The 22815-nt window shown below is 44.2% G+C and overlaps 1 protein-coding gene across 1 annotated transcript in view; it reads right to left on the bottom strand.

Annotated features, from left to right (window-relative positions):
• Nucleotides 1-22815, bottom strand: part of VDAC2 (voltage dependent anion channel 2) — a 35262-nt gene that overhangs the window by 478 nt on the left and 11969 nt on the right. Inside the window, 8 exon segments of the mRNA XM_053310049.1 lie at nucleotides 2-69; nucleotides 2762-2819; nucleotides 5206-5356; nucleotides 7320-7547; nucleotides 9184-9236; nucleotides 9332-9484; nucleotides 14149-14198; nucleotides 16303-16374. Of these exon segments, the coding sequence (XP_053166024.1) occupies nucleotides 2-69; nucleotides 2762-2819; nucleotides 5206-5356; nucleotides 7320-7547; nucleotides 9184-9236; nucleotides 9332-9484; nucleotides 14149-14198; nucleotides 16303-16374 (833 nt within the window).

The following is a 22815-nucleotide window of genomic DNA, read 5'->3' as shown; positions in this document are numbered from 1 at the left end:
GACCAAGTTTATGGCCACCAGAATTGATGTTCTTTCCATCAATTAGGGCAGACAGAGTAATCTTTACACCTGCAGATTTAAGCAGACAAAGGATTTTAGAGAAGGCAAGATCTGTTCAGTAGATCACCTGTTCCTCGCTTTTTTCTTTTTGAGCTGAAGCCTTTGGCTGACCCCCTGCAACTCCTTAGCTCACATTCATCCTTGGCTAGCTTCACCTCCCTTTGCTGTTGCCCCCACTGCTGAAGTTTAGACTGTAAGGGCAGGAGACAGGTAACCCCCTCCCCAACTGATGGGACTTAATATCAGAAAAAAAACCACCTCTGCAAATACACACAGGGAGCATGGATACAACAATTTATACATACTCAACATTCTTTGGCATGCAAAGGGCTCGAAATTATTTTGGTTCTTGAGATACTACCAAGACATTTTCCAGCCCACATATAATGCAGATATACAAGAACGCTGACAGCAGCTAGAGGAACCGGAACGCTTCAAGTGAAGATGAGTGGGGATACACTGAAAGGGAAACTACATATCTATGCTCCCCTCTTCTCCTCCATACCCTAGTTCTCACTAGGAGTGTGCACGGTTAGGTCCGGCACAACAGAACAGACCGCCGGACCGGTCCGGAGATCCGGATGGGCGGGGGACTGTTTCTTTAAGCGGGGGGTGGTGTAGTACTCCCCCCCCCCCGCCGCTCTTCCCCCTCCGGCGCCAGTCCGTTGAAAAATCTTCTTGGGGCGGCAGAGTTCCCCCCTGCCCCCGTCGTTGTTTGTATTAGACTTCAAAGAGACGAGCTTTGTAAAAACTTTGTAAAGGCTGAAAAGAGACGAGTGCTAGCGGCGCGCATGTGCCCTCCTCTCGGCGCGCGCACTTGTCTCTGATGCTGCCGCACGCGCGCTGTGACATATGCAGCGTCAGAGACGACCGGAGGGGGAAGAGCGGCGGCGGGGGGGGGGAGTACTACCACCACCACCCCGCTTAAAGAAACAGTCCCCCCGCTCCAGACCAGGGGCCCGCCGGACCATGCACACCCCAAGTTCTCACTGAGGTGGTAAATCTATGTCTGAGCTGTACCAATAAATGCAGCTCCATTAAAAAGAAATCTTCACAAGAAGAAAACTCACTGTCAGAGAGAAGGTGCATAGCCAATATGCTAGCTTTCTATGGCATGAGAACATTTTTGGATAGAGAAATATTCAGTGGTGTGAACTCTCAATCTGCAGTCTAGTAATACAACTCAGGTGAAGGTTTTCCAACTCAGTAAGAACTAGACTCAAGTCTCAGATATTTGTGGAACAAGTAAGGAGTTGAGAATTAGATGGCATTAACTAGATACTATACTTCACGTAGTATGTGTCTCTTATCTGAAGATAATTTACTGTCAGTATACCAATAGTAAAAAATAATGAAGAGCATGCATATGTCACATGACCAACTACCAATGATGAATCCTAGGTACAATTTATTCATATACCAAAAGGCTCAAAGGCAATGTTTCCACAGGAACAGTTGTATTATAAGTAAAGTATCACAATCATGACCACAACCAGCACACTAAGCACTATCATAGGTTAAGCCCCCATAAACCCTGCAGAAGTGCCAATTCATGCACATGTTCATAAAAACCAAGAACTCCTTTTACATTGCACTCTAGAATGAGATAAGCACAGAAAAATGCCTGGCTGTGACTTCCAGGCACTTAAAAGTCCCTTATTTTAGAGAACCTCAAAGGGGTTCCTGGCTTTTGCAGACTTGTGTTGGTCCAATTTTGATTGCTACAAAGCTGTTGTGAATTTCTGCTATAAGGATTATTAAGAGAAGGTGCTAGCCTTTTCAAGAATGTTCAGTTGTGTGAATGCAGCCAACCGGCTTTTACAGTCTATGCACTTGTTATGCAAGATCACGTATACTTTTTCGATTTCTGTCACCGGCAAACTGGTTTTTCAGGGTTTACTGATATCTGAAGCCTCCCCCCAAATTCCTCCCTGAAGCAAACAACCAACAATATATTGACAATGTGTATGTCTGGACTCTGTTTTGAATCCCCGCCCCCACTGCCTTTCTTCATAGTGTGCACATCACCCTCTCCCTTTTTTACACAAAGCTATCCACACTACAGCAACATCCCTTTTGCCCCCACACATGTTGCAGAATTGAGAATAAAGCTACTGCAGTGTCCAGCAGGGGTGTGCGTGGACCATATGTGGTGGTTCAGTCTTAATTAGGACTGAACCGCCACTCCATGATGGATCCAGCAGCTTGGCTGGTTGAACCAATTTGAAGTGGTTCATAATTGAACCGCTCGAATGGCCCAGTTCACAGGGTACTTGTTCGACCGCGAACCAATCCTTGCACACTGTGTTCCGAAGGAAATCTCTCCTATAGCAAACTCCAAGAGTGAATAAGTCACTTTCTTCTTAATAGGAGAGTCCTTTAAATATAACACCCAGATTACACCAGAACAAATGGATTAAATAAGTAAACCTCTGGTTGTGAGTCAGAATAGCAACCATAGTTTGAGTTTAGCACATGAGCAAACTGCAGACCCACTTAAAACTGAACATGCCAATGTTCATCCTGAATCTAAGCTAACCCTTTAAATGAGTTGAGTTCTGTACATCACTCTCTACAGGTTATCAACAGCAGCACTTTTTCCAGTGACAAACCTGAGGTAAACTGCAATCTAGGACCAGTTTAAATCAGCATATTAATGAGTCTTCATTACTTCCTAACATTCTCATGGATAAATATTTACCTGGCCTCAGAGTCTGGGTGTAACCGACTCCAACTAGACTAGAGTTGTTCACTTTTGCCTGCAAAATAATAAGCAAAGTAATCAGTCTTCCTGACTAACAGTAGTGACAAGCGTTACATTCTTTGTACTTTAACCTCTGAAGGAAGATCCTCAATAAGCCCTTTACAACTGTTTGTATAGACACTGTCTCAGATAGAAATAAATCATCAGCTTTAATACTGAAATATTTTCAAACAGGAGAAATATGCAAAATGGATTTATCTTTTTGTTTCTTTCAATTCAGAGCCCACCTCTGGCATGGCACAACTCCCTACATTGCCACATATAGTGAAAATCAGATACATCCAGGGCCTGCAACTCAACCATGATTGTAGAACAAATTAAATTTTGGAGAAACCTGCATCAACCCCAGGGACCTACCCATGAAGTTCAGGCAGGGGAACAAAATGGTTCACAGTATTATCTTTATAGCCCTTCTTTTCAGGTAGGTCATTTCTTCCCATTTTACAGAAGATGACTCAAGAATGAAAGATAAATTGCAAGCCCAAGGCAAATCCAGAACTCAGAGCAGCAGGCACAAGAGGCTGTGGGGGTATCTGAGGCAAAGCCCTATATCAACACCCCCCCCCCCCCAGTTTATTGGAGAATGAGTAAGGGAGTATTCAGTAACAGCAATTCCCACACACCACCCTCAGAGGATAGTAGTATGTATGTATGTATTACATTTTCTATCCCGCTCTTCCTCCAAGGAGCCCAGAGCCGTGTACTACATACTTAGGTTTCTCCTCACAACAACGCTGTGAAGTAGGTTAGGCTGAGAGGAAAGTGACTGGCCCAGAGTCACCCAGCAAGTATCATGGCTGAATGGGGATTTGAACTCAGGTCTCCTAGTCCGGCACTCTAACCACTACACCATGCTGGCTCCACTGCCTGTGCATTCCCTTCTACTGGCCAATAGAAATTGGGGAGGAGAAACTACCGAACAAATCTCTTAGCCAAGAGACTCACAGGGCAGCTGAACTTCTCTCCTAGAGGCCACACAATGAGACAGAAGCCTCTGGGCAAGGGCAGCAGTGGTATGTCTGCCAATGCAGGCTGCCACTGCTAGTTGGCTACTAGGAAGTCAGAGACTGGCCGTCTTATGGTTTCAGACTCTTGGCTACTGCTGATCTGGCCAACCTGATGGCAGCTGTGGCTCAGAACACAGCTCTAGGGAACCTGGATTCAACACCAACCACCTCCCATTTTATTATTAGAAAAGCACTCCTATTAATAATTTTGACTGTGAAGCTTGTAATAATATTCAGAGTATACACAGCACTTTAGAACTGTGGTGCCCAACCTGGGGGCCTCGAGATGTTGCTGAACGACAACGCCCATCGTCCCCAGTCACAATAAATTGTAGTTGGGGCTGATAGAAGTAGTACTTCAGCAACATCTGGAGGCCTGCATATTAGGAACCACTGCTTTAGAATATTCAAAGCACTTCGCCTACATTATCTGGCTGTAATCTTAACAAGGTAGATCTGTATTGAAAATAGGGCAGATGGGAAATGACCCAAGGGCAGGTCTTCCCAATTCACAGCACAGCCTCTAAGTGAATTTGGTACACCAGCTCTCACCAAAAGCAAGCAGCACTACTATGGCCTGTTCAAACTATTTGAAGCTTTCGTTTGCACACTCCCCTCTCCCCTCACACACAAGGGAAGGAAGCATTCTTTTTCCATTGGTGGATTCAAACCCAGTTTTATATTCTGGTTTGCACACAAACTGTGGTTAGAGCAAATCAAGATTTTCTAGGGATGGACATCACAATACATCCTGCCTTGTTGCTGCTGCTGCTTATTATTATTATTATTATTGCATTTATATCCCGCTCTTCCTCCAAGGAGCCCAGAGCGGTGTACTACATACTTGAGTTTCTCTTTCACAACAACCCTGTGAAGTAGGTTAGGCTGAGAGAGAAGTGACTGGCCCAGAGTCACCCAGCTAGTTTCATGGCTAAATGGGGATTTGAACTCAGGTCTCTCCGGTTCTAGTTCAGCACTCTTAACCACTACACCACGTTGGCTCTCACTGTTCCAAACAATGAAAGAAGAAAGCTTCCTCCCCTCACACAGAAAGGGCAGGAGGGAGCACACAAGCTCCGGGCTTCCAATAGTCATGCAAAGCCCTTATTAAAATTGGACGAAGGAGTCTATCCTTGGTTTATTCAGAATACCAAGAGCCTTACAGCAAGACCACCCAGGCAAAGACTGCAACTGAGCAGCTCAGAGCATCGGAAGACAGACATGAGCACCAGAGGAGAGACACCCATTGGCTGTTTCACATTCAGGCTCTTAATACAGAATTTTTCAGAATGAGGCTGGCAGAACCAGGTGGTGGTGGTGGGCAGGGGGGGGAATGACTCTAGAGAAGTCCTTTTCTTCAAAAGTTCTACTTACAGAAACAGAAGCTGCGGGATCCAACTGGTACTTTGCTGCAATTCCAAAACGAGTGCTATTGGTGCCTGCTGCCCAGTTAAGATTTACAGCAGTATCGAGTTTGTCACTGATTTTTTGGTAAATTGAGCCGCCAAATTCTGATCCATCGTTGCTGAAAAATAATTAAGATTTCATATGAAAAGCTTTTTTAGTTCCAACAAGCTCAAGTAAGTCAAGCAAATACATTTCTGGGTAGAGGGAAAGAACTGGTTTAATTTTGCAAAAAGCATTCAAATACACAAGTAGACGACAATTTAATTTTCTGAGAATCTGAAAGCAATAATTTCAGGTTTAAGTAAACACACTGGCAACTTGCAAGATGGTAATACAGGTGAACCTCACTATACACAGTCCCAACATCTGCGGTTCCGTGCACCTGTGGTTGGGCAATTGACACCTGACCTTGGTATTTGGGGTGGGGGGGAGGGCTAATTTCTGTATATCTGCATTTTCAGGGTGGTAGTAAATAACCTCCGAGATCATTTCCAGCCACCATTTTGAGGAAAGGAGCCATTTTATGGTTCATATGTTGTTGTTTTTAAAATCTGTGATTTTTTGTGAGAAAATGGCAGATTTGGGACTTTTGCAGGGCATTGCTAGACAGCTGAAGACCCGCAGAGCACTGTAGGGCACTTTCCCCAGGTTTTTACCATTTTCCCAGCCTCCAGGAACCTAACCACCACCCACCACCCCAATTCCCATTCTCTCAATGCCTCATTATCTGCAGCTGTAGCAGAGAATGGAACCCCTGTGGATAACAAGGTCCACCTATACAAGATCTGGCAAGTCTTTTCCTTGGCAGAATGCGTGAAAGTGCCCTCAATGTTTGGTTAAGTTAAATGTTGGTAACTTGAAGTAACAGGAGTAAACTGCAATGATAGTAGTATACCATTCCTATCTTCATCAACTCCTATTTATTCATGAACATTAGCTACACAGACCACAGAGCAGATATGTAGTACACTCTTCTCTTCCTCCACCAAAGAACTAAGCACTGCGTACACAGCATAGCAGTCTAGTGAGAAGGTTAATTCCTTCAACTTCCCCCTTACAATACTCAGAACAGCACAGGAGAGGCCAGGTGTCTCCCTCATACAAAATAATCACCAGATTGGATAACACCTATCTCTAATCTCATCCATATGCATGGAGGGAAGAAAGAACATGCCTGCACCCTCCCCACCACAACATCAGAGATCCATGTGAGAAACTGTGTTTGAACAGGACTTGCATGTGCAAAATCCAAAATATACACAAGCCCAAATGAAGCAGTCAATTGCTGGATCCCATCTGGAACAGATTGCATGAGACAGGCCTACACTATTTCAACATTACAGCCCTACATAGGGATGTCTGAGGCAGGCACACTCTCGCTTCCCTCTGTGCATGCAGGCCAGATTGGGGAAGAGCTCAGGTGATCCAGCCCAAGGTTTCTCATGGATGTACAAGCAGGAACTTCCATGCTCTCTTTATAAACCAGAAAGGCAAGAGATTTCAAAATGCATACAAATCCAAACCCCATGTCATGCAGACTGGAAATTCTTTAGGGAACAGCCAAGTTGGCATCAATAGTATATGCCAGGAAGTACATGGAACAGTCTTTTTTTACCAAGAGTCTCATATTTTATTGTTAAACCATTCAGAATATGGGTACAATTTTTCTTGTATCTCTATTACACCAACTCCAAGGGCTAACCACCATTTTCTAGTCACCTACTTACTCCAAATACTAATTACAATTAATATTTACTCCAATTACTATGTAAACAAAGTAACTGGAGGCTAATGACATCATATGAAGGTCCAGAAGTCTCTCTTCCTCTGCCATATTCCTTTTACCACATCTTTCTTTGTCAGGTAATTTCTCAGAATGGGTAAAACCAAGTTTAGGATTTACTTTTGTTCTTTAGACTTTCAAAAGGTTTTCTGGTAAATAAGCATTAAGCTTCTTACCCCCACCACCCCACATACTACAAGCATATTCAACAGTACTACAGGTTTAATAATTAAGAAATATTTCTCTATTTGCATCTGGACATTTTTCACTGCAATGTTTTCAGGTTTGGCATACTTACACATTGGCATGCAGCTGGAAGTCCCCCGTCTTGTAACCCACGGAGAAGTTATTCCTTGTCAACTTGGATTTGGCACTATCAAAGGTCATTTGGTAACCAACAAGCCAGCCCTCATAACCCAAGACAGCTGCACCATGGATGGCGGGTCCAGCAAAATCGAAGTCAACATCGCACCCAATGTTCACGCATTCACGCTTATAAGCAGACTTTATTTTGCCACTTTTCTTTCTGAAAAGAGAAGTTTTCTAGTAACATTGGAACATAGGAAGATGCCTCATAGTCAGACAATTAGTCCATCTAGTAGGGATATGCACGAACCAGTTCAGCTGTCCGGCATTCAAGAAGATTAGGAGAAGGGGGATTTCTTTAAGGGACACAGGGAGGGTGTTCTTACATCCCCCATTGCATTTTCCCTGCCAGCACTCACTCAAAATCCCTGATGTGGGGCTGAAGCATACTTCCTTGCAGCCCCGGTCAGTGTCATACGGAAGTGCCCCGTGTGCATGCACATGCATCGGGCACTTCCAGTCTGACACTGACCGGGGCTGCAAGGAGGTATGCTGAGCCAACGATTTTGGAGAGAGTGCCAGCGGAGGAAATGCGGTGGGGGAGGCAAGAGCACCCTCCTCGTCCCTTAAAGAACCGCCCGCCCCCCAGGTGTGCACGAACCAGTTTGTGTACATCCCAGTCACCTAGCTCAGTATTGTCTTCTCCTGAAATGCCCAAGTTATACAAAGTGTCACCCACTCACAAATAAAGACATATAGATCTTTAATACTAATCCAAAGCATGAGCACACAAGTGCGGTAGTCCATTAGATTACTAGAAAGAACAGAATATAACTGTAATTAAGTGATAGCATCTGTACATTTAGAAGGCAAGAGGTTCTATGCATTGATTTTGTTTCATGTTCATAACCCAACTCTGAAGCGGGCAATTTATTCAGTGGCAAATAATATACTGGGAAAGTATTGCAAGATGAAGGTTGCAGCTAGTTTATATAGTTTATTGCCAGATCATTAATATTTGCCCATCATTTCCCCCCTTGTACCTGGCAAATACCAAACCTAAGGCTTAACTGAAAACTGATGTCCTTGAAATGTGGAAAAAATGCCTTGACCTTTTGAGTGGTTTTATATAAATTGAGTCATCAACCTAATTTGGATTTGAACTAAGAAGCCTTCTTCACCCACTTCATTCCTGCTCTCCACAATTGTTTCTGCTACTACATTCTACATCTGCAGCTATGGGAGGGAGCTGCATTCTGCCATTACAGCATAATTCAAACAAGTTCCTGCAGTCCACTGTAGTTATATCAGGTATTTTAAGAGAGCAAGGGAAATTCTGTCACATCAGTGCTTTCCTTTCCCCTGGGTTTCCACTGCCATCTGTATTTCGGAACACTGGTTTGAACCCATTGGTTGACATCCAGACTAACATTGCACATGTGAAACTTTTTTGGCACATACTGTGCAGGAAGAGTATTCTCCCCTTCCCACTGCGCATCCCAAAAATACATCCCCAAGGCCTGTGGGACACTTGGGGAAGATATTTTCAGGATGCACAGTGGGCTGCAGAGGGAAGGGGAGATGGGCAAAAATGGCTCCTCCTCCATTGTGCACATGCAGCATTTTCCAGCACATGCAATGTTAGTCTGGATGTCAGCCACTGAGTTATTTTACTGAACTGTGTATCTTTAGCATGGGGAAATAATATATATGTTGTGAACATGGCTCACTGTATGTGTCAGGCCACTGCAGTTTTATTTACAAGCATTCATTAACCTACATCTCACTCTGCACATTACCTACTCAGAATATGCCAACGGGTTTGAGAGAGAAAAGGGGGGGGGGGGTCAACTTACCCAGTGTTTGGCGAGAAGGTTGTATCAAACGTCAGCTTCAAACCTTTGGCAATCTAGTTTGGGGGCAGGGATAGGAGAGGGAGAACTGTTAACTGAGAACTATAAGTATATTCCTTTTAAACTCTTCAGCAAATCTAGGCTCTGTTACCTGATCTTCAATTGCCATTTCTGTTCCCAGAGTGTTATCTGTGTTCCATTTTTCTGTGAAAGTCACACCATACTCAGACCACTTATATTTAGTCTCCAAGGTTCCATTCACTTTGCCTGTGTCTGTGTTTGATGAGCCGGATGTCGCAAACTCCTGACAAAACAAAGTCACATAAAGTTATTTTGGAGTTCAACAAGCCAAAGTGGTGTGCAGTACAGAAAGGAGACAACTATCAGTTAAGTATCTCATTTTTGTATTCCGAGCTTTCAGGACATGGACCCATCTTCTCACTCTGTGTAGCACCATGCAAATGATGTCACCATATGAATTACACCAATAAACACAACAGTTTCTGGTGTGGATAGTTTTATTACATCTCTTTTGAACTTCAATATATATCACTACAGCTTATTAAAAGTTGAAAGAACCAGTAATCTGGACTCGTTTGCTATAATTTTGTTTAGGCCTAGAAGCAGCTATAGCATTTTAAGAGCATGTAGACTTGCATCAAGGTCAGGACAGTAATTGCACTGAATAGGCCACAATGCAAAATCATGGTTTGGCGTTACAAGAAGCAGGCACAAACCTTTGCTTCATATGGCTTCCCCAGCTTCTGATCCTTATTTGCAGCAAACCATAGCTTGCCGTTTCTTCCCAAAAAGCAAACTCTGGTTTGCACTTACCTGAAAACCTGGAAGGCAAACCAGAGTTTGATCCTGGGTTCAGGCAAAAGCAAACTATAATTTGCCTTCTTGGAGCAAAATATGGTTTGCTGCAAACAAGGATGAAAAGTTACTAATTGCACAGGAAAGGAAGAAGAATGTGAGTCCAAGGCTTGTTCTCATTAACTTGTTATATCTGAATGGAACCAATGACTGAATTAAGTAATATGGGCCTACTGCAGACATCTTTCTCAAGCATATAACTGAAAACACTGTATGAATGAGATAAACATGTGTAACATACAGGAACCTTCGCAACAGAGTGCCAGAACTGGCTGCTTCCTGTGAAACACATATCAAATGGGTTTGCTGCCATGTAACAAGCAGAATGATCCTTGCATAGCATCCCACAAGCTCATCATCCACCTTTCTTCAGGAATTTACCTGAGGTGGTAAGAGTCATACGTCCATTTTAACATACCAATGGCAGCTTCTTAACAGATTCAATCTTGAAACTATTATAAATATTATAAATGCTTATCTGAGGGAGGGCAGGATGCCTCCTTGTCCTGAGGCGGCTATTATAAGACCTTATTTGAAGAAACCTGCACTAGATCCCTCGGAGTTGACCGGTTTCTAATCTTCCATGGTTGGGCAAGGTGATTGAGTATATGGTAGCCTCTCAGCTTTTCGATGACACTGATTACCTGAATTTGGGCGGATATTTTTCGAGGAAAAAAGTGCGTCTTATACTCCACACTTTAGCTCTCACTTTATACACGGAGTATAAGACGCACTTTTTTCCTCGAAAAATATCCGCCCAAATTCAGGTGCGTCTTATACTCCTGAAAAGGAGGGAGGGCGGAGGGGAAAGCGAAGGCGCGGACGGGCCCTTCTGCGAAAAGCTTGACGCTGTTGCTGCTGCTGCTCCCTGTACCGGCTGCTTCGCCTCTAGCCCCGTCCTCCCCTCTCCACTCGCGCCACTTGGTCTCGTCTGCTCCTCACTCCCTGCCATGTTGGATTGTGCGGCCGGAGCCGGGAAGAAGTTGGAAGTTTAGGGCTTGTCGGGAAATGGGGGGGGAGGAGGAAGGGCAAGCAGGGAGGATTCACTTACCACCTCCCTTCCTCTCTCGCCGGGGCCTGCCGGGAGCGGCCTAGTCAGCCCGCCTGCCGCCCCCCTCCCCGGGCTCCCTCCGGTTGCTGCCCCGATGCTGCTGCAGTGAGGGAGGCTGCTGCGCCGCCGCCCTCTGAGGGGACGCGGGGCCCGACCCGGAGACGAGCCGGCGCAGGCGAGCGCCAGCCCGCAGGAGCCGCCGGAGGCACAAGAGGAGGTGGAGAAGGAGGTCCCGAGCAGGACCCGCCGGCGGCCGCGATGAACAACAACCAGCAGCAGCCGCCGCCGCCACCGTGGGTCACCAACATGGGCTCGCTGCTGCTGGCAGAAGGAGGGAAAGGACAGAGCGGGGCACGGTGGGAGGGCATGGAGGGGAGATGGAGGCGAGAGGAGAAGGAAAGCTCGAAAACTCTGAAAAACTGGATTAAAATTAAGGTGCGTCTTATAGTCCATAGCGTCTTATAGTCTGTAAAATACAGTATCTAGACCCATTTCAAACTGGCTTTCGAGTGGGTTATGGAGTTGAGACTGCCTTGGGCAGCCTGATGAATTATCTCCAATTAGCTGTCAACAGAAAGAGTGTGACTCTTCTGATCCTTTTGGATCTCTTGGCAGCTTTTGATACCATCAACCATGTTATCCTACTGGGGCTTGAGGGAGGTGGGATTAGGTGGCACTGTTTCAAATTTACAGTGGTTCCATTCCTACCTCTCTGGCAGATTCCAGACAGTATCGCTTGGAGACTGTTGCTCTGTAAAGTGAGAGCTAAAGTGTGGAGTTCCACAAGGCTCCATACTGACTCCAATGCTCTAACATCTACATGAAACTGCTGAGAGATCATCAGGAGGTTTGATGCAGAGTATTATCAATACACTGATGACACCCAGACCTATTTCTCCATACCAACTTCATCAGGAAATAGCATTACTTCCCTAAATGCCTGCCTGGAGGTGGAAATGGGCTGGATGAGGGATAACAAGTTGAAGTCGAATCCGATTAAGTCGGCGGTACTACTGTGGGGGTTGGGACCCAAGAGATAGGATCTGCCTGTTCTGGATGGGGTTACACTCCCTGTGAAAGATTAGGTACATAGCCTGGAAGTGCTCCTTTATCCCCAACTCTCTCTGGTTTATCAAGTTGAGGCAGTGGCCAGGAGTGCTGTTTATCAGCTTTGGCTGATACGCCAACTATGTCCATTTCTCAAGGTAAATGACCTTAAAACAGTGGTGCATATGCTGGTAACATCTAGGCTTGGCTACTGTAACACACTCTACGTGGGGCTGCCTTTGTACATAGTCCAGAAACTACAATAGAATGCAGCAGCCAGACTAGTCTCTGGATCAACCCAAAGAGACCATATAAGAACTACACTGGCTGCCGATATGTTTGCGAAGTGCTCGTTATTACCTATAAAGCCGTTAACAGCTTGAGTCCAGGGTACTTAAGAGAGTGCCTTCTTTGTCATGAACCCTGTCACCTATTAAGATCATCTGGAGAGGTCCAGTTATGGTTGCCACTGGCGCGTTTGCTGGCAACCCAGGACTGGATCTTCTCTGTGGCTGCCCCAGGGCTCTGGATATTGCTTCCTGTTGAAGTAAGAACATCTCCTCCTCTGTTTGCTATTAGGAAGACCCTCAAGAAGTACCAATTTTTAAACTATTTAATGCGTTTTTATCTTCTGAGATTGTTTTATTTGTTTTGTGAATTTTAACTGCTTTCATATTTTACATTTGCTGTATTTTTAACTTTGTACACTGCTTAGAGATGCATATATCATGCAGTATAGGAATATGATGGATGGATAGACAGACAGACAGACAGACCAGTTTTCAAATTAAAGTAGTAACCCAAATGCTATATGGTTCCATAGTACAGGGTCGGAAGAGTAATTGCTGAACTTTACTGTTTTTGTAGCAAACTATTAGTTTTGCCAGCTGCTATTCCAGCAGCCCTGGCAGAAGTGGGCTTCCTTAATATCAGAGCTTGTGCTATGCTTTTCTTTTTTCAGGATATTGAAAAGTCCGACAGGTCATTATACAAACATTACGATAGACTGTAGACTTGCATGACATGCATTTCTAGGCATAAAAGTTTGCTCTGATTCCATTCAGTTCTCATGGATCTCTTACCTGTCCCCCCACTCCAACAAAAAAAACCCACAACCCATAAGTAAGTCTACAATACATTAGTATTAGTATTGGACCCAGCAGTCCATTTTAAACTTAATTTTCAAGGTAGCACAGGCTTTACAAAAGCAATAATTTGATAGAAGCTACATCTCCAGAGCTTAGACAAGCTTCTACAGCTATGCTTTCACTCTATGGCAACGGCTATGATCGATGGCAGATATCAGAGAGGAGAGGAGTAGCAAGCCAAGTGTTCCCCAAAAACTCAAGATTTGGCCTTCATATGGCCTAGAGATTCTCTGAAAGCATGTCTCATGCCAGCTACCAGTGGAAGAAGGAAAACTGGGGAAAGGTTGAACGTCCACCACAAAAGGATAGTGATGTGCATGGACCAGTCCGGAGGCCATTCTAAAGGCCTCCAGACCAGTCCAGACATGGGGCTGTTTGGCGCCGGGGGAGGGTGTACTTACCCCTCCCGCCGCTTCTCCCCCCGCCAGCACACGTATTTTAGTAAGCATTTGGGGCGGCAGGGTACCTCCCTGCCACACCTTCCCCCGGTCATCAGCAAAAGGCTTCAGAAAGCCTTTTGTGCGTGCGCACATCGCACGCACGCGTCACATCTCCGCGACGTGCACACTCAAAAGGCTTTCTGAAGCCTTTTGCTGACAACCGGGGGAAGGGGCGGCAGGGAGGTACCCTGCTGCCCCAAATGCTTACTAAAATACGTGTGCCAGCGGGAGGAGAAGCGACGGGAGGGGTAAGTACACCCTCCCCCCGCCCTTAAAGGAACTCCCACCCCAGTGCCAGACCGCAGCGCCGCAGTTCCATGCACATCCATACAAAAGGAAGGAAATTACATTCCTTCCAGATTTACAAGCTATGAAGCTGTTTAAATATTAGACTGTAAACACTTACCACTCCACTTGCAGATTTTGTTTTCACATCCAATTTCACCAGGCCAAAACCTAAACCAAAAAAAGTTACATTACTATAGTCCACTTGTATGCAACATCTCCATTTTGGAAGACATTTTAATAAACATTCCAGACAGATTCATAAGACATCAAAATTACTCCCCTTCTGCTTGTATTGCTGCTACTATAACTGAGTCCCACTCTCAGAATTTGTTTTAAAAGTTCTGGTGAATAAGCAACAAATCACAGTAACTGTATCCTGCCACTGTAACACAGTTTAAGGAGAGCAGAATTTTTAATTATACTAATACGCATTATATCACCAAAATAATCACCCAACTGAATGCAGTCAGTTCAAGTGACAACAGGAATGAGGGCTATGGTTTAGTTCACTGCTCCCACACATACCCTTGTTCCCAAGACAAACAGGAAACAAACAAGACCACTGAATTGGGAATCTAGGAGCAGAGATGAGCATAATTCCACCCCCACTGGGTACATAACTTCCAATGGGGGCGAAAACATTTCTGAAGTGAGCCCAGGACACCGTGCTTTCTGACAGGTTCCAGACCCACTCCAGAAATAAAAAGGAGGCTTCTGGTGCAGGAAAGAGATTTTTTTTCTACCTCCCTCTGAAGCCTTGGATTGTGTGCACACACAAGCCACAGGCATGCACAAGGAGTCTAGTGCAGCCATGGACTCCAATCCATTAAGGAAGGGAACAGGACAGACATCTGTGATCTGCAGAAACCACTCTGGCTTCCCTGATCCACTATGGAATTTTGATGACAAAACCCCAGCATTTCTATCAGTTACTACATGGATGCTATTTACCGTACTTACATTATGAAATGATTTTAATAAGAGTCATCAATATTAGACTTGGAACCCAGCACTTAGCGTACTAATCAACTCTTGTCAGAGCTTCAACTACTTTCTCACTAGCAATGCATGCTGCCTTGCAAGTGAAAGTTCAACCTCCCAGAGGATCCTATCCCTGCCTGGAATTTCATACCACTCCAGTCACTGTCTCCGAGACCCCCCAAAGCGCCCACACTGCAATTTGAGGACTACTGGCAATATGGCGGCATCTCAGTGCTAGATCAACTGTTTTGGATGCAGAAAGTTCCAGATTCAACTCCTTGCATTTTCATGTTGGGATGGGAAAGACTCCTGCCTGAAACCCTGGAGAGTCACTGCCAACCAAAGTTGGCAATACTGAGCTAGATGGACCAATGGTGTAACATGGTATAAAGCAGTTTCCTACATAGCGATTTGCAATTAGAATCTACCTCACTGGATATCAGCAACTTCTACTAACACAATAGAAAGGACAATTATTCCTGCATCTCCCACCTCCTGTTTCCATTAGAATAAAATAGGGGTGGGGAAGGGAGAATTCTCACTTAGCTATAACTACCAACCATATCCTCCTGAAGGGGACTTGTAATGTTTAGTCTCAATTATCTTCTGACTATCCCAAAACCAAGGTGTAAATACTTCTACTATTCCTGAATGGGTCTCCATTGTACTAACCAGCACACATCTTTAACTCTAAAGAGAAAGGCAATGTCTTGGACCAGATAGACAAACAGACTTAAATTAAATGTTGAGAAGTTCAGCAGGCAGTTCTATTTATTTATTCATTCATTCATTCATTCATTCGATTTCTATACCGCCCTTCCAAAAAAGGCTCAAGGCGGTTTACACAGAGAAAGAAAGAAAGAAAGAAAGAAAGAAAGAAAGAAAGAAAGAAAGAAAGATGGATCCCTGTCCCCAAAGGGTTCACAATCTAGAAAGAAACACAAGACAGACACCAGCAACAATCACTGGAGGCACTGTGCTGGGGTGGATAGGGCCAGTTACTCTCCCCCTGCTAAATAAAAGAGAATCATAACGTTAAAAGGTGCCTCTTTGCCAAGTTAGCAGGGGTTAATTATGGGGTTAAAAGGGGGTATTATGCTCCACAAACAACCAAACTGAAGTCAACAAGGTACAGAGTTCTGGTCACGTATATCCATTACTGTAAATAACTTGCTTAATATCACAGGGGGGAGAGTGTGAATGTAATCTGGATTGAAATTTACTGGCAGCAGCAACATTTAATAATATGTCAGACACAGGTACAGAATGCAGCACTAAATATTATTCATACCAAATCCTTTGTTGAAGACATCTCTGGCAGACTTGCCAAGGTCCACATATGCTGGCGGAATAGCCATTGGAGCTAGGGAGACATAGGAATGGGCATGTTAATCGTGCAGTAAGATAAACAACATACAGATTAGTTCTAGGCATGCTGCAATTTCAAAAGCACTATTCATATATAAGACGGTTGGACACAAATTACTCCTGCACTATAATTCTAGCCAACATTTTATTCTAAAGTAGAAAAAGGATCCAAGATATAACAAAACTAGTCCTGTGAACCAGCACTCTGTATTTCTAGTAGTAAACATCCCATTCAGATAAACATACACAGATGCTTTATAGAAAACTAGGGCACGCTTTTCCAGTGCAGCCTTATTCTCTCAAAAAGATGCACACACCCCGCAAACACAGTTCCAAGTAAGTATGTAGAAACACATGCTTGCTTCAGCACATCTTCTGCTCATGCACATTACCAAAGAAACATCAGAACAAGCATTCAAGTAATATCATTCAAGCAAATATTGATAGATTTTACAAAATCCATCCAACAATACTTTCAGAACAAATTTCAATAACAGCTGCAAATCTATGCATACACTTCAAGTAAAATTCAATATCCTCTTTATCCATTAAGTTGTGTTGCCACACAAGATATAACTTTTATTTTGAAATACACTTTTCATATAGACTGTTCTAACAATTAGGTGGTATATTTAACTCTTGTGTATTAAAAACATAGCGTTTTTATCTTACTATATTACATTTGTTATTCAATTGCTGAAAACAAGATATAGGGATAGAGAAACAGGGCAGGCAGAAAATGATGTGTTTAAGTCTACTTAAAAAGAGACAGTCTTGCCTCCTAGTTTCTCTAATATTTTTGCTCCCTCTATAATCACCAGAATTTTTTTTTAAGACTTGAGATTTTCCAAGATTTAAAGAAAGTCTCTCAGGTAGTACAGAATTGTCCTTGGAGGTTACAGTGGGGGGAAATTAATGATGTGTTGAACTCAATGAGTGCAAAAATATACAGTCATCTGCTCTGTGCAAAGCTAGCAATATATATGCTTACTATATGTAAGCCTGGTCACAGACAACCAGATAGCAATGCATATTGAGATCTCTACTCAAAATGAATACAAAACAGATTGAAACTATGCACACATACCATATTTAATGCACTACTGTATTAGGCACAATTGGATTTGTACAGTTGTTAGAAATCCTATTAATAGCTCGTACTGGTAGATTCACATATGTACCAAGTACACACAAATACTGTAAAATCCACAAGAAGTTTGAGGGTGACCTCAGTTTCGAATATTCTTTATCAAGTGGAAACACAGATGTGTTAAAATCCTTCTGACTGCAGAAGCTTCCAAACAAGATGTGGAAAATGAAATATCCTAAAAGATGTAGAACATGAAGTTCTCTACTAATGTAGTTTTTTCACATAATGTTTTATGCAGATGCTTCCGTGCAGAGCATCACTTGATAAAGAATATTCGAAACTGAGGTCACCCTCAAACTTATTGTGGATTTTACAATATTTGTATGGACTTGGTACACATTTGAATCTACTGGTACCACCTATTAACAGGAGTTAACACAGATATACAAATTCAGTTGTGCCTAATACAACGGTGCATTAAATGTGGTGTGTTTGCATACTTGGGATCTGGTCACAGACAAACTATGGTTCAGCAATTTGCTGTAGTTTGCACACTCCCATCTCCACTTCCTGATCTGTGGTACTGAAGCCTATCCTCCAAATCAAAGTCAGAAGCACGTTTCTGATCTGGAGGTAGACTATGGTTTGTGGGAATCACCATTTGTCCAATTTGGATATCATGGCAATTGCAAAACAGGAAATGGAGGAGGGCAATAATTCTCATGAGACGAGGAGGCATGAACCTGCAGCATGTTCCCAACAGCCAAACCATGGTTTGGCAATGTTCTCTAATGGACACACGCACAGGTTTGGAAGAGTAGTCAAAAAATGAAGATGCATATGCAAGACTTGTTAAAAGCAATGCTCCAGACAACATTTCACAGCCCCGAGTTACTATTATCAAACAAGTTGGGATATTGTCATTTTGAAGTGATAGCTCAGATAACCCTTTGAAGGACTGAAGTTTCGTGCTTCACCACCAACATGCTCAAGTTATCACAATATTTTATGGTCAGTTGGCATCTTCAGCCACAATTTGATGAAATGGATAGATTTTATTTTCTGGGAGTTTTCAACCATATATTAAAATAATGCTATAGACATTCAAGTTTCAAGGCAATGCCCCTGTAATAAGAAAACAATCTGTTGTGAATAAGCACTAATGCAGTTCTTTAAAATTTGCATCAAAAAAATTTCTGGAAAATTTTCCAGTGCTTAAGTCAACTTGAAGCTGATTTAATATTTGACACATATAAAGCAAGCAAAATACATGAAACACACACCATGTTATTTTTACAGCATGTACAATTTCTGAAATTCTTCCAATAGACAATAGCAATTCTGCAATGTGTCTGAATTGACATATCATTGATAAATCAGAGTTGGGGTCATTGCTCTGCTGTATTTTTAGAAACTTGAATAGCCAGAGTTTTGCTACTACTTCCATTTGGTTTTCAGCTAAGAGGCTAGTCTGAAGCTGAACAAAAGGAATTTCAGAGACAATAAGAACTGTTCCAGATCCTCTGCTGTGTTTACCTGACCACAAAGGCCCTGTTCCCACCTCTCTGCTGTGCTGGGCACAGAAATACCAAATGCTGTCCCTCAGTAATGGCTGAGGCACTGGGGTGGGCAAAGTATACATTTAATGGTCAGTAAAAGCTCTTGCTGCCTGGCATCCCACTTGGTCAACTCACATACACATCAGCTAGCTGGGCAGCAGGGCATGCAGTGAGTTGGTCACGCAAGATGTCAGGCAGCAAGAGCTTTTACCGTTCATTAAAAGTATATGTCACCTTTCTGTTCTGCCCCTTTGCCCCAGTGTCCACGATGCGCCACTGCTGCCCCTCATGCCTCAATGTGCCAAGGAAACTCTCACATCAAGCTGAAAGCCATTTGGACACACACACACACACACACACACACACACACACACACCCCAAGAGCAAGTAACAGACAACAGGTGGCACTTCAGGTTTTCTCTGGACTGAACATAGTGTTTTACAATGACACACAAAATTGGCCAGTATGTGTTAGATTATTTTTACATTATGACTTTGAAATGTAAGAACTGGAAGTATTGGTAATGAAAGTAAAACTTGACTGCATGAGATTGTGGTATATCGCTTTATCGACCGAGATGACAAACAGGCTGGAAGATGGCATTTCCAGTAACCAGTAACAATCAGCAACTGGAGATGTGTAACAAACTGAGCCTGGAGTACCTCACTTTCCCCCCTCTCTTCAGTTGCCAGTTCATAAGCCAGCAGTCCATTTCTGAGAATGAAATGGAGGACCAGGACCTGCCTATACCCCAAAGTGGCCCCCACATAGAAAAAAAGTTTCTGATCAGGATTTTAAAGGCAAAAGGATTATGCCATCTTACCTTCCTACCTACCCATCTCAAGGCTGTCACAATATGTTTCAATCCATTCTAGATACCACCTCCCACTTTAAAAATTTTTTTGACATATCAAAATTTGCACAGCACAAGATCTGACATCCTGAAACTGGTTAACAGCCAGTAAGCTACACTGATTTCAGTGCAAGCAAATTCCAAGTCAATACATTTAGAATTAGGATGCCAGCCACGTATCAATTCTTTAATAAAGAGCTGAGGCAAATGGCTGCACCTCCCAATTCTAGTTATGTACTGACACCAGGTTGTTGTTTTTTTAAAAACTTTTCACAAAAACCATGCATAACTTTGCTAGAGCAGGCAAGTATGAGAATGATTCAACAACAAATTATGAAAAATGCATGGGTAACGCCACACCTTTCCCTGAAGTTATTCTTTCAAACTGCTCCACTCCCTTATCTTAAAGCACCCCTAAGAAATTCTTAGAAGGTTTTACAAATTACTGTGACTCCATCATGTTAAACAGTTCATGGTGACAAACCCATAACAGAAAGTAGAAAGGCTGCATTTTCTATGCACACATTTAAGAAGCTTGACAGTGCCAAGTCCTAGATTTATTCCAAGTAGCTATTATTGTAAAAGATGGACAACTTTTTCTGATGGCTGATCAACTGTGTTAAATATTAATCTGTCTTAAAATACTCTTACTATAACTTATAAAACTGTTAGTTAAGTTACTTCAACATCCTTGCTTCAGCTCTTTCCCTACTTACGTCTTGGTGGGCGCTGACATGCTGGATTAAAAGTCATAGCTATCTAGTCCAACTTAGAATCTATAAAATGGGAAAATTACATTAAAAAATGTAAACTGCACACATTCAGGTTAACGCCCACAGAGTATAGACATTTTCAGCAGTGGCATTTTAAAAAAGTTAAACTAACAGACTTTTGTTCTTTGCATCTCCTGCTCAAAGTAGAAGGGACACAAGACAAGGGACAAGACATTGAGTCTAGCAGCTGCAGTGAGAGATTGTGGGGTTGGGGGCAGGGGCGCAGGGTGACAGAAGAAACAACTTCATAATCACCCGTACTGCAAGGTTAACTTTTGTGCAGCCATCTTACAAAGGCGGCAGTCCTGACCCTCTCTTCCTTCTTCTTGCCTCCTCCTCCGCCTACACCCACACACCAGAAGCACATCCTCCCTCTTTGCTAATGCATGCCCTGCAGGAGCGGGATTCAGTTACTGCTCCAAGTAAAGGAACAAATATTAAACCCAGCCAGGATGTTAAGGGAGTAGGGTGGAGACCTATGAATTATAGCACAAGGCGCATTTTTTCTAACAAGAGCAGATCAAAACAAAGATACCCAAATGAAGAAGAGCAGCCAAGGAATGGAAACGTTGCATGGAAGGGGACAGGCAAGCACAGATGAGCAGACAAACCCCTCCCAATCCCCTCCAACGCTGCATGCCTACACACACTGAGTTGGCAGTCCCACGAAGTTCAAACGGGACCTACTCCCAAGCGGGCCAGGGGGTCTGTCTGGGGCAAGAGGAGTCAGGGCAGCGCAAAGAGCACTTTCCTAATGAAAAGGGTACACGTGGGCTCGCGCGCGATCAGCCCAGTTGGGAAGAGGAAACCCGATGAGCTCATAAGAGGAAATGGTGCCAGGGCCTCGACTAGGCGAGGAGTCCCAATTCCGCCCCTAATCCCCGTCCCCCACACGGCAGCCCCACGCATAAGGCCCTCCCAAAGGAGAGGCGGTGTGGGGAGGAGGGAGCGGGACCTGCCGGACTTGCTCAAATCCCTGCTCGGCCAAGAGACTGATTCGCAGGGCCGGTGGCTCTTCCAACCTAACCCACCTCGAAGGGCTGTTGCGAGAATACGACCCAACACAACAACACATTACAGGCCATTAACGGGCCCTGCTCCTCCACGCGCTGGCAAACAGACAAACCCGCCCGCGGCCCGGAACTGGCAAAGGGATCCCCCTCCCAAGTTCCCCCATCCCAGCACTCCCTGCGTTGCTATAGTAACCCCACCTTGCGGCGGCACTCGTCGCCGTCGTCGCCTCCACCCGCTACCTACCTGTCTAGGCGGGGAAGGGGCGAGGAGGGAGATTCTCTCTTCCTGCCTCTCTCTCGCGCGCGTGCTCCCTTTCTCTCTCGCCGCGTGAAGGCCGCGCTGGAGGGCGAAGTGAAGGAGACAACTCGCGCTCGCCGCCCGCGCGCAAGGACCCCCCCCCCCCCACACACACACAACGATCTGAGGGCTGCCTACTCTAGGTGCCTGTTTAGAGTCCTCCTTTCTCCCGCTATCATGACCGCTTTGGTATCCAACGAAGGGACGCGCAGACAAACACTACGAACAGGCGCCCCTAAATAAACAGAAAGGGAAGAGAGGACTGGAGGAGTCATCCGAATAGACAGGCACTGGAGTAGAGAGCCCTCTCAAGATTGAGTAAAAGGTCCTTGAGGCAAAGGGGGCGGTGCCCTGGAAGCAAAGAGGGAGGGAGGCGTGGCAAAGGAGGTGGAAGATCAGAGGGTGTAGCTCCCCTCAAAGCGGAAGGAACGGCGATAGAGGAGCTTCTGCAGGCGCGCGTAGTCGGGAGAACGTTCAAATTGCAGCCTGCCTTTTTTCCTTCAGGGAAAGCATCCTGGCAACTCAGTGCGACTCGCTTCCAAGTAGGCGTGCAAACATATTGCGTATTGCTGTTTCAATCCACCTGGAAACAAAAGTAGTAGGACTTTTAAAAATATTTGCTTTAAAGATTGCGAGAGGAGACTAAATGTGGAACAAGACGTTACTTAGGACCGTGCAACTACGCATTACAGCTAGCCTCAAAATGACCGCTGCACTACAGTTCAGTATCCTGCTGGTGTTCCTCAAAACTGCTTCCTTCCGTGCACCAACTCACATGTCACTTTGGTCCCTATCATCGTTGCACATTACATAAATGAGAGAGAGAGGGGGAAAAAGCCACTTACCTAC

This window comes from Hemicordylus capensis, chromosome 3 (assembly GCF_027244095.1).
Source record: "Hemicordylus capensis ecotype Gifberg chromosome 3, rHemCap1.1.pri, whole genome shotgun sequence".
In the NCBI taxonomy this organism is placed as follows: Eukaryota; Metazoa; Chordata; class Lepidosauria; order Squamata; family Cordylidae; genus Hemicordylus; species Hemicordylus capensis.
Note: the sequence above shows the minus strand (reverse complement) of the source record. Positions and strands in the feature narration are given on the sequence as shown.